General features: G+C 37.9%; 1 protein-coding gene across 1 annotated transcript in view; it reads right to left on the bottom strand.

Moving 5' to 3' along the window:
- The window catches only part of ABCB11 (ATP binding cassette subfamily B member 11), a 68,316-nt gene that overhangs the window by 2,466 nt on the left and 52,886 nt on the right, over positions 1 to 12,964 (bottom strand). The window contains exons 21-25 of the mRNA XM_016195703.2: positions 9,463 to 9,666; positions 7,942 to 8,183; positions 5,443 to 5,599; positions 4,111 to 4,308; positions 988 to 1,194 (exon numbers count right to left, since the gene is read on the bottom strand). Of these exons, the coding sequence (XP_016051189.2) occupies positions 988 to 1,194; positions 4,111 to 4,308; positions 5,443 to 5,599; positions 7,942 to 8,183; positions 9,463 to 9,666 (1,008 nt within the window). The remainder of the gene's footprint in view (positions 1 to 987; positions 1,195 to 4,110; positions 4,309 to 5,442; positions 5,600 to 7,941; positions 8,184 to 9,462; positions 9,667 to 12,964) is intronic.

Here is a 12,964-nt window from a genome sequence, read left to right as displayed (position 1 = left end):
CTGAGAAAAAGTGCTCAGTGAAAGGTATTACAGGTAAGTCTGTATGAGAAAGACGCAATAAATCAACTCTAAGCCAGTGTCTCCCACAAAATGAGCAGGTGCTCAACAAAGATTTGTGGACTAGATGAATCTTCCAAGTGGACACACAAGCTTTGCTTTTCATTTAGGATACAGCAAGTAGCAATTTCCACATCAGGCTACCCAAGTGAGAATGAGGTCAAGAACTTCAGGCACAAAAGCCTTTGTGAAAAGAACAAAGAAAAAGCCCAGCACAAACACTCCAACATTTATAAACATAATCACTTACAAAGAAAAGCAACTTCCCAGTGGTATTTAAAAGAAAGGAGTGGAAAATGTTAAATGTAACATTTGACTCTTAAAATTCAGTTTCCATGGCTTAATTTTCTTTGTGATCAATCACCAAGAGAGACTGTTGGTAGATGGAAAAATTCAGAGTCAATATCATACTAAGTTCACACGTGGCCCTGCTGCCAAGTAATGAAACCATCATGACGACAATAATAACAGCAGCAGCAGCTCTCTTGTTCGGCTATTATGTATATTCTTTAATTTTAATGTTGTTTTTTGCATTTCGCAGATGACTGAGTCTCAGACAAGATAAGTAATCATCCCAAAGTTGCACAGCTAGTGAGTGGCAGAGCTTGGATTCAAAGCACTGTCTGCTTTAAATCTCAGGACATTTTTCACTATGCTAAGCTGGTGCTCAATGTACAATGAGTACATTGCTTTATGTACAACGAGTTCTACAGTATCCTTTGCACCTGATAATATGATACTTTCCAAAACTAAAGAGTATGTTGATGAAGGACATTTATTTTGCTTAACAGACTGTGATGAACCCCAGGCACGGGGAAATAAATTATGTTGCCTTTGATCTTCTCCTTGAGCCCAAATCATAATCCTCTTTGGTTATTCTATCTCTCCCATCACCATCTCCCAAAGGAGTCACTCGGACTTGGTACTCACCTCCGGGAGTGACATGACAAAGTCATGCAGCTGAGCCTGCTTTGCAGCTTGTATGACTTTTTCCATGGGAATGTCTTTGGTGTTGTCCCCATACTTGATATTGTCCGTTATGCTACAGGCAAACAACACCGGCTCCTGGGAAACAATTCCAATCTTCGAGCGGAGAAACTGGACATTTACCTTTTTGCTGTCATGCCCATCTATTATCTGACAACAGAGGTGACAGCCAGGGCATTAACTTTTAGAATTCCAGCCATGAGGAAAGTTTATATTCTAGAGTTAGTGTTACGTAGAACATCTGCTTTGTTTAAGGGACAACAATCCCAGGACTCTTGGAAATAAATGATGTTGCCTTTGACCCTTGGAGGTGGTGTCTGTCAGAACGGTGTCAAAGTTATGATCAGACTATGGTTTCATTTGTTTGCTTCCAAACTCTAGCTCTACAGGTGGTACCAATGGGAAAGGTATTCAAGACACTATTCAGTATTTTTAAAAATTTCCCCTTATATTTTGGTGCAGGACATCCTCTACAAGTGTGCAGAACTGCTCAATTTTGAAACTCCATAGGTTATAAAACGGATGACATAAGAATGAAGCCTGTTTCCATGATCTTACTGACACTACTAGCCTATGCATAACTGAGATAAGAGACCCAAGTAAGAAAGGAGTACATTTATTCATTTACTCAGTCGATCAACAAACATATATTGAATTCTCTGCCACAAAGGCACCATGCTAAGCAGTATTTTGTCTGCTATAGGAAGAAAATATAATCTTTTTTTTTTTTTTAGGAACTCACCGCCTAAAAATAGTATAGGAACTCAAATATTACCATTTGAGCTGGTTCCCTTGAAAGCCCTAGAATAGTTAAAGATACAGTATGCCTAACATACTACTGTAAAGTATTTGGCCTTATGATTTCAGAAAAAGACTGTGGTAAATGGTGAGAGCATATTATATTGTAGATAATATCTGAGCAATGGGAAAAACAAACACTATTAGAAAAAAACATAAGGCATTTCTCAACACTTAACCCTCTCATTTTCCTCTACTCATTTTCCATAGTACTCACAGTGTGCAAAGCACAATTTAATACTTAATTAAATACTGGAGCTGTCTGCTAATTGTGGTACATGTGCTGGTATTGTAAACTCCTAGAAGACAGAGACCTGCCTCATGCTCCTTAGGATCTCCCTCAGGGCCTAGTGCAGTGCTGTACATCATAGGTATCCAATTAAATGTTGAAAAGGTTAAATGCATGCATTTGGTAGCTTCCTTAAGAGCAAAGGGGATTTTTCAAAATTGCATAAAAGGTGGTATTTTTATACCTTAAAATGTTTATGGAAATATTTTACAATGATAACAAATACATTGTGTCCACAAAAAGCAAGGAATCATATTGATCTCTTCATGGGCATTGCTTTCTACCTGTGACCTGAACATTCACTGAGTACTTTCAGAGAAATATATTTAATGTATGTGTTTTTCTCAGCATGTTATCTGTCCTCATTGCAATGAAGAATAAACTATTTGGGGAAATAAAAAAGGCCTTTTTCTAAATATTAAGATGAAACAAGTGTAGAGCAGAATAAAGCATTTTCAGACCCATGCCTATGAATCATATCTTAGAAAACTAGTATGGATGTACTCCAACAAAATGAGAGTGAAAGGCAAGAAAGAGGAAGATACAGGGAGTAGGAAATAAAATCTAAGGAAATACTGCAAGAAACTCACAGAATGACAATTATTCCACAGGTACCGGTTGTGATAAGCTCAGGCTGTGGCAGAAATGAGGGAAAGAAGCAGGTCCCTCAGAGTAAGCAGCAAGATAGAAACCCTGGAAGAACATAAAGATTTTTTCAAGGCAGAGAATACAAGGAAATGAAAGCCTTTCAGAAAAATAAGAAAGAACATGTAATGCTAATGGGCCTTACTACTTGACTAAGCGATGAATACTATTTATTTATGTAATCATAATAAAAGTTGTTCATTGATTTTTGACTTTTAGAATCAGCCTAGAGTGAAAGCATGAAAGATAATAAACGTTATAAACAGAATGTTAGTGTTTTGTATTTTTGATCATATAAAAGAGTAGTTATTAGGAGTTGATAGGTAAAAGGTAAAAGGAAGAAGAGATGAAAATAAAGGTAGATTTTCATCTTAGAAATGGAGAATTCAAGAGATGTTATCTATAGGTGGTAGAAAACAACAACACAGAAGTGTATTAGTTAAATTTACAAATAAAGGAACTTTTTTATATATCTATGTTGGGAGGAGGTGGGTAAAAGGAAAAAGTGGTGAGGGTAAGCTAAATTTTCATCTCTTGAAAGTAAGTCAACAGAATTTAAATGTGTTAAATCATGAAACAGCAGCATAAGCATAATGTTTAGAGGTGTTGAGGTAATCTCTGGGAAATCTGAAAACATCAGGGGTTAAAAACAGTTGCCTTTGAGCAGAGAAATGGAGTGGTAGAAAGGGCAGAATAAAAGTTTGCTTTTCATTACAAATATTGTTACTTTATTTTGTACTCCTCTGCATATATTATTTGGAAAGAAAAGAAAAAAAGGGAAAAAATGCTGCTGTGGGAAATAAACAACAAAGCAATCTGCCAATTTTTCAAATATTCTCATGAAAGCTTTATGGCACATGACTACCATTTGAGTTCCTCATACTATTTAGACTTAAGCTTCTCAAACCAGGATTGTCTCCAATTTTTTCATACTAAATCCCCTTTCTTGCTCATATATCACTGTGTCCCTTATCACCCCCACTTTTTCCGTTCCCAGTCATTAGTCTCCTGATTAGTCTGTACTTTCTGCTCCATTTACGGGTAAGTGAATGCTTCTGCTAAATATGCTCATCTCCAGCTTTGCAGTGTGCCCAGTTTTCTTTGCCTAACTGGTCAGCAGGCCATCTGGAACTGGGAAGAATCTGATATTAGAAATTGCGAGGTAGAATCAGGTCAACCAGCAAATGACTGGTACTGGAAACTATCCACGGGGGTGAGTGTCCAAGGCTAGCACTTTACGGTGTGTCTGGCAAGGCACAACCTTGAAGACCATGTTCAGGGGCTGGAGAGCTCCTGCAGAAAGCAAAATTCTCTGAAGCATTTGCATTGCTTACCACCTTCCCTTGGTCAGGATCATAGAAACGTTCCAACAGCTGAACACTGGTGCTTTTGCCACATCCGCTGCTTCCAACAAATGCCAGCGTTTGCCCTGGACTAACCGACACGGAGAGACCATTAAGAACTTGCACATCAGGTCGAGAAGGATACGTAAATTTACAGTCAATAAAGTCAATCTGCCCCTGGAAGTTGTCCTGTGGAAGGGAAGATTGGAATTATATATACGCCTACTAGAATCTAGAATATGAAAAATGCACCTAAATCTGAGTTTTAAATCCCTGCTTAAGAGACCCTCAACACCATGCTGCTGAAGTGCAAAGTATAAAGACAGCGACTTAATGAATTCCCTATTCCAGCAGGGGTAGAACAGAGGAAGCCTTGGGCAGTGAAATTCTAAATATCTGAGTGCTTTTTTCCATCCTAACTTACGGGGATTTCATTGTCATCCATGGCTTGCCATTCTGGAAGAAGTTCAAACGGAAGAGAATGGCTAGAATACACGATTACATCACAGAAGCCAGGAACTCTCCAACCCTTAGAGCTCTGTTCCCCCAAAGATTTAAAATAATAGCATTACACGTGAAACCACTTAGAAAGTTACTTAAGCCCTGAACTGCAAATGTGAATACCTTCCATTTTATTATCTGAATTGTGGATCCTAGAAATGGATAGCTATTTAACAGACCACACAGAGACTTTACTTTCATTGGGCTAAAGGAGAAACAGGTCATTTGACCAATTTAAAAAGATTTCTGAATTTAATTTAGCTTTACTAGGGTTTAGATTTGTTCCGCTCTCCTGATCATATTAGGATACTAAAAAATAGGCAGGGAAGATTAGAAAACACCTGTGGAGACTATCAATCAGAAGAAGAGAGATTTTGCTAAGATCAGATTAATTTTCTGGCAGTCCATAGGCATGAGCTAAAACTTGAACCCAGGTAAACATGAATTACATCAATATTACTGGACAAGAAGAACTGGTTTTTCTACATTCCATACCAGAACATCAGTAGAAAACATGGTGTTTGGGTAGCTTCATTATTCTGGAGCTAGGTGTGTTTTATAGTACACAGAATTTAGCATTCACTGGATATTGTTGTCTTCTTCAAATGCCTGCTTTATGGATGATTTTAACGCTAATTTACTTAATTTCTTTACATCTATAAATCTGTCTGACCATTCTGAGTGCATCTGGATGAACCCATGTACTGCAGGAACTTAGAAGCTAAGTGGCGGGGTTGTATGGTCAGCCCCAATGGCTGTACTACATGTGCACACACAAGCACAACCCTCCCAACTGCCTTCGTACCCCACCTCAGTACTTACCCACTTTTCACCTGCCCCACTGTATACATTGATTGGGGGTTGTCGGTCCAGCAGTTGAAAAAAGCGTGCAGCTGATATCTTAGCTTTGGCATAACTCGGGGTGTAAGAGTAGGCTTTTCCAAGAGCTGTCCCACTCAGAATAACTGAAGAGATCACCCTGCAATTGAACAGACACCATGTAGAGAGAAGTGTGGTGTGGTTGGTGTGGTGGCGGAGACATAGGAATTTGGAGCCTAGTCCTGGTTCTGTTAGCAAAGGACTGAGCAACCTTGGGCGAGTCACTGTAGACTTGTTTGGCAACGTGGAGTTGGAGAGATTAGCAGTTTTCAAATTGTGTTCTATGAAAAAAAAGGTGAGGGGATGATTAAACAAGGGAGGCTCAGACCTCCAAACCCTGCTTCAACTACAATAGCCTCTTTTTAAAAATGTGTTTGAGAAAAGACTTCTTAAAAAAAAAATAAAGGGGGCATAAAAAATCACCAGATTGGGCTGATTTTTTACATTGCTAATATTTTTTGAATCTATCATAAATGCATAAAAGGGAATGATTGGTGATAAATGCATCAATCTGTACCAAGCATGCATGTAATTCATGCTTCAGACAGCATAAGATAGAATTGCCTGTATCCTTCTACTTGGCCCAGCCTCTAACTATATTCAACATGTGTGTAATTAATGAGCAAATGAGTGAATGAATAAATGAAAGACAAACATGATGAGAGATAGCTCTGCTGCTATACACACTATGATGCGAGGGGCACCCTGCAAAGCTGTCCACCCGCACTGCCAAGCACAGAGAGCCTGCCTGGATAGTGGTAGGGGCAGTGTCTTTGTGTGTTTCATGGCTCAGTTCATGAGCAGGAATTGTTTTAGGCCAGACTTGCAAACCCAAACATCTCCAGGGCTCAGTCCGAAGCATAAAGCAATGAAAAGCAACTGGAATAAAATGAGAAATGATGGAAGGTGATCTTTCCATTTTTAAAGAGAAGCCAGAAATTAGGAACTTTCTGCAGTCTCCAAGTTTTTACACTTTGGCAAATAATTCTTCCAAAATCTTACATAAACTAAATAAGTCAATAGTTTGTGATATCAGATTTAAGTTAGTAGCTCTAAATGTGTAAAATTTTAGAAAAGAGACTTTCCTGATTGGGGTCAGTGTGAATGGGGCAGGAGAAAAAAAACCCTCTTCTATATTGAAAATCAAAGGCAAGAAGACAGAACTCATGACTTGAGAATGAACCCAAAAGAACAGATTTCTATTGGGACCACTTTCTTTAATACCTTTCAAGACTTTCTCAGACCATTTCCCCTTACCCCACTTATGGTCTCCCCTCCCCACCACACTACACCCATATACATGTCCCTTGGTGCCCCAACACCCCTAGTTTCTCACCTCTGGAAATGTGAGAAACTGGACTCAAAGCTAATCTTATTAGAAGAGTGGGCTCCAGCTATAAGAAAGGAATATAATTCCCCTGAACTGCATTTTTCTGCCTACACCTAGAGTCAGCTGGAAACATGCCCTTTTTGTAAGAAGTAGAGTTCACATAAGGTAGTTCTCTGAACCATGCTAGTCAAGGCCTCTAGGTTTTCTCAGCATTAGTCAATAAGGTAGATTATGAAAACGGTTAATTCATCCTATTACTATGTATGCACCCCTTTGCAATATGACTTTTTCACTGCTCTGTAATATTGTGATTTATAATGAGAAACATACTTTGTTTTGCTCAGTTCCTGACACAGAGCATCTAAACCCTTGGAATTTCCTGTTTCTGGAGAGCAATCAAGGTGTCTTTTGCTACATTAGTGAAATAACTTTGGAAAGCCCCTAGGTAACCTAAGGATGAGGGCTGGATGCCAGGGGAAGCAATCATTTGATTCAAGGGTGGAAACTTCAGTCTCTTAACCCACATTTCACCTCCAGGGAAGGGTGCAGAGTCTGAGGTGGGCAGCCTTGTAGGACTATGTCCTTCACCTGTGGGCTTTGAGGCTATCTCCAGGCACATGGTATCAGAATGAAGTTGAACTGTAGGACATCAGGTGTCCAAAGTGTTGTGAGTGTGATAGTGTAAGAATAAAGGAGAAACATGTCAGATCCTCTCATCAAAGAGTGGGTTCCATTTCTCTAGTCTTTAAACCTGGGCTTGGTTGTATGACTTTCTTTGCCAAAGAGGTATTAGAAAATATGATGCATGCGGAGACTTGAAAAGTGCTTGCACATAGGGGCTTCCTCTCTTTGTTGCACTTGGGAATCTGAGACCACAATGTGAAGAAAACGAGCTCACCTACTAGAGCGACTATGTGGAGACAGAAGCCCACTCAGAAGCCTGACTGAGTTGGCCTAGTCCAGAAGAACTACCCTGAGAATTCACAGAATCTTGAGAAATAATATATCCCAGCTGTTTAAGACACCAAGTTTGGGATAATTTGTTAAGCAGCAGAATCAGGCTATTCCTCCCAGACTGTTGATCTTTTATGGCTTTGGCCTAGAGTCCTCACCTGAACACATAGCTGAAATGGAGCCCCTCATTGTAGATTAAGTAACCTCCATATCTGTAGGAAGCAGAATTAGCAACAAACACAATGCACTGGGAAAAACCAAAGCAGAATCCATAAACATTTGCTTTTCGAATGGCTGTCTTGAATGGCTTCACCAGCTCCCTCTCAAATGCTTCAATAAACTGCCTCTCCTTTCCAATTCCAGCAATAGTGCGGATATTGCTGAGGGCTTCACTTGCAACCTGAAGAATGAAAGAGTCTTAGGAATAAAAGAGAAAAAATAACTATTTTCGTGGCGTTTCAGCTGCTATATGGATTAGATCTAGTACAAATGGCAGAATGTGGTACAAATTGGAGACAAAGGCATCATCTGAGAACACAACTAAGTTGCTGGAGATCAACGCAACTGCACCGTGAGACAGCCTATCAGTTGAATGAAGTTCTACTTCATACTAGCACTGTTTTTCGCCTCCACTTGTTGGGGAAGGGGGAGAGGGGAGATACATGTGTTTATCCTTGAAAGCTTTTTAGTTTCATTAGTTAATTTAAAATGTCTAAAATAGCATCTTTAGATGGCTTCTGAGACAAACATTTATTTAATAATATAAATTTAACATACTAGCTTGATTTTCTTAAAAATTAATCTAACCAAATATTACTTAAGATGAATTAAAATTAAGTATAAAGTTTATCTTTTAGTCTATACTCTGACTTTGTTTCAGTCCATACTCTGGGGCAAATAATCAGTTTCTGAATTAGGGTCCTGTCCCAAAAAGACACAAAGGTGGGCGGCTTTCCATCACTGGCATATGAAATCCTTTTGGTTTCTGCCTGCCTGGGAAGTGTTCACATTCTCTCTCTTAAAAGAGATAAGACCTAGATTATAGTCAATTTGCTAAAAGAGTGAGGGTGTGTATATGTGTATGTGCGAGATTTCTTATACCTAATAAATGTCAGTGTCTCCATTCCTTCATTTGCCCCTAATAACCAGATATTAATTAGAACATACTTTTAAAGGTACATAACTAAAACATAAGTGTATTTAAAATCTAAGCTGTACCTCATGGTTCTGCTTAGGAAAGACATTTGTCACAAGTCTAACAGACACTAAAGTGGAAAATTAGAAGTGTGTGTAAAACTCCCCTCCATGTGGGCAGCATGACCTGGGGAAACCATTAAGCTGAAAAAATGGAACAGACAGAAAGCTGAACTATCTGGTCTTGCAAATGAGAATACACCAGATTGGGATGCAGAAAAAGTAGCTCTTTGAGGGGAAAGTGAATTGTAACCCATTGAACACGCCCACTATTTTCTCACACCTACTCAAACTCTGTGTCAGAACTTTCTTGTCACAGCCTTTGGGCAGAGGCACTTATGAAAAGGGCTGGTGGGAGTTTGCTAACCATGAAAGTTTGTAGGTGAACAGCTTCCAAAGTCTCTGTATACTACACACCCATTCTTAACAGTTTCATGACAGCCATTCAGCCAGAATCAGCCTAAAAACTGAGTTGGTAAAATTACCTGTCCTGCAGTCTCCAGGGCCTGCTTGTCTTGAGAGGCAAATCCTGTCAGCATTTTGGTCTGCACAGCTCCCGATAGAGCCAAGAAAGGGAGGAAACACACTATGACCAGACTGAGCTTCCAGCTACAGAAGAAGGCAATGATCATGGCCACAACGATGTTAGTGAAGGAATTGACTATCATCCCGATCTGAGAGCCGGCAGCCTGCAGACCAAAAGCAATCAAACAGCCTCAGACCTGCAGTCTCTTTTATCAAATACCATTATGTGAAAAGGCTATTTTATTCCAAAAGGATAGTTCTTAAAAAATTGTTATGATAAAATATATGCTACATAATGTTTATTATGTTAGCCATTCATGAGTATACAATTGAATGGCATTAAACACATTCACAGTGTTGTGTAACCATCCCCATCATCTATACCTCAAACCTTTTCATCATCCCCAACAAAAATCCTGTCCCCTTAAATAATAGTCCCCATTCCCCCCTCTCCCAAGCCCCTGATAGTCTCTAGTATATGTTCTGTCTTTATTAATTTGCCTTTTCTAAGTACCATACCACATGTAAGTAAAATCAGACGATATCTTTCTGTGTCTAGCTTATTTTACTAAGCATAATGCTTTCAAGGTCTATTTGTGTTGTAGCTTGTATCAGAATTTTATTTCTTTTTTTAAATTAAAGTACAGTTAATATATAATATTATATTAGTTTCAGGTGTACAACATAGTGATTTAACACTTAAATATCTTAAGAAATAAATAATCACCATGATAAGTCTAGTAAGCATCTGCCTGTCATCATGCAAAGTCATTACAATATTATTGACTATATTCCCTATGCTGTACATTATATCCCTGTGACATTTATTTTATAACTGGAAGTTTGTACCTCTTAATTCCTATCACCTATTTCACCCATCCCCCCACCTCTTTCCCCTCTGGCAACCATCAGTTTGTTTTCTGTATCTGTGAGTCTGTTCATGTTTTGTTTTGTTTGTTCATTGGTTTTGTCTTTTAGACCCCGCATGTAAGTGAAATTATATGATATTTGTCTTTGTCTGACTTATTTCACCTAGCATAATACTTTCTAGGTCCATCCATGTTGTTGCAAATGGGAGTATTTCATGCTTTGTTATGGCTGAGTAGTATTCCATTGTATATATGCATTATATCTTTTTTTATCTATTCATCTGTTGATGGACATTTAGGTTGCTTCCAAAACTTGGCTATTGTAAATAATGCTGTAATTAAGGGGTGCATATATCTTTTCAAATTAGTGTTTTTATTTTCTTTGAATAAATACCCAGAAGCGGAATTGCTGAATCATTCCTTTTAAAGCTGAATAATATTCCATTGTAGGTATAGAGCAGACTTTGTTTACCCATTCGTCTGTTGATAAACACTTGAGTGTTTTTACCATTTAGCCATAATGATTCTGCTATGAATATTGGTGTACAAATATTTGTTTGTGTCCCTGCTTCCAATTCTTTTGGATATATATCCAGGAGTGGAATTACTGGGTTATATGGTAGTTCTGTGTTTAAAAAGGTAGGTTCTTTTAAATAATGGGCTCCCCTAATGCATTTGAAGGCTGGATTAATAAAAGTCCATTTTATTCTCAGCTTCTTGGCAGCTCATCTATTGACTGATCTCATTTCATGGGTGTCAGAGCTAGAGTAGGCAGTGTGAGATTAATTCAGCTCTAAGCATGGGCTGCATTTGGTTTGCTTGAAAATACACAGGCATTGAGCTTGTGATAATAGTAGTTATTATTCAGTGAAGATTGATACTTGCCCTATAATTACAGTTTTGAAATTCATACAAGACTCTTAAAGACACCACTTTGATTCTCACCGAAGTTAGTCTGCTCATTGGTACAAAGTTACATGCTGACTTAATACATAGCTGCTTAGTCAACACAGATAGACAAAATAGATTCAATCTCAATATAGATGGAGATTGGACCACTGTGGTAATTATTATTATACTAATCAAAAGTATTTGATAGCTCCAAGTCTTCATTTCACTTGCAGCTGTGCAAATATGGCCAAAGGTTGGTGCTTTCTGTGTAGAAAACATGTGGGTGGGTGCAACTACAGGACTGCTGATCGAAACTGAAGAGACTTTAGCATTATTTAAGACAAGGAATGTAAAACAACCAAAGGTAAGCTATTAGGTAGCCATAGGTGCTAAGACAGCAATTCAAGAATCCTCTGCATCTTCATACTGTGTTGAAGACTCAAATAGAATGTGAACTCTGTGATCTAAAGAATTCCCATGTGTGGGTACAAACTCCCTTGAAGACAGGAATAAAATCTAAATTAAGAATTCCTTATTTGTATACCTATATTCATAGCATCATTATCCACAATAGCCAAAAGGTAAAAGCAACCCAAGTGCCCATCTGTGGAGAAATGGACAAATAAACTTTGGTTTATACATGCAGTGGTGTATTATTCATCCTTAAAAAAGAAATGAAATTCTGACACATTCCATGAGATGAAAGAAACCTTGAAGACATTAAGTAAAACAGGCCAGTCACAAAAAGACAAATTTTGTATGATTCCACTTATATGAGACTTCTAGAATTTACAGAGACAGAGTAGAATGGTGGCTATCAGAAGGCGGGGAGGGAGCAATGGGAAGTTATTAATGTGTGCAGCGTTTCTGTTTAGGGTGATGAAAAGTTCTGGATAAAGATAGTGGCGATAATTGCATAACAATGTGACTTGCTCACTGCCACAAAATTGTACACTTAAAAATTATTAAAACAGTAAACTTCATGTTATGTATATTTTACCACAATTTTTTAAACAAGAATTTCTGGTTGGAAAGAACTATAGGCATTATAGAGTATTTGAAAACCAGCTGTGCAGTTTTTCTTTGGGATGTTGTTTTCTTTTACATTTTATTCAACTGATACATTAAAAAGTTTAAAAAGTAATACAGCCTAAAATACTGTATATGTATATATTTCACAAAAAATGGGATCATACTCTACATATTACTTTATACTTTGATTTTTTCCACTTAGTGAAACATAACCACTCTTCCAGATCATTATATATCTCACTTTGAAAATTAGCTGCCCAATATTTTTTAGTATGGTTGTATTAAAATTTGTTCAACTATTTCCCTATTGGCAGATATTAAAGTGGTTTCAGGGGATTTGATTAACTATTTGGTCAATACAAAAAATATCCTTGATTGCACATTGTCTGTCACACAGTAGGAGAGCATTTACTATACATAAATTTTGGTCAGAGGGTTTACCTACCTGATTGTATTAGGAAAAACTCTTAGAAATCTTTTTTTTTAAGAATAAATAAAAATTCTGTGAGACGATTAGATGCTACTCTCTGAATTTTAGTAAGAGTGAAAAACCTTTAAAAGCCCCTTGAAGACTGAAGGACACAAAAAGAGATAAGATTGTGGTTTATTTACTTTAACCTAAAGTTCAAGAGTAAGGTGAATGAGACACTAGAATTCTCAGATGATGGGA

The sequence above is a fragment of the Miniopterus natalensis genome, chromosome 8 (genome assembly GCF_054644295.1).
Source record: "Miniopterus natalensis isolate mMinNat1 chromosome 8, mMinNat1.hap1, whole genome shotgun sequence".
In the NCBI taxonomy this organism is placed as follows: domain Eukaryota; kingdom Metazoa; phylum Chordata; class Mammalia; order Chiroptera; family Miniopteridae; genus Miniopterus; species Miniopterus natalensis.
The sequence above is the reverse complement of the archived record's forward strand: the minus strand, read 5'-3'. Positions and strand labels throughout refer to the sequence as shown.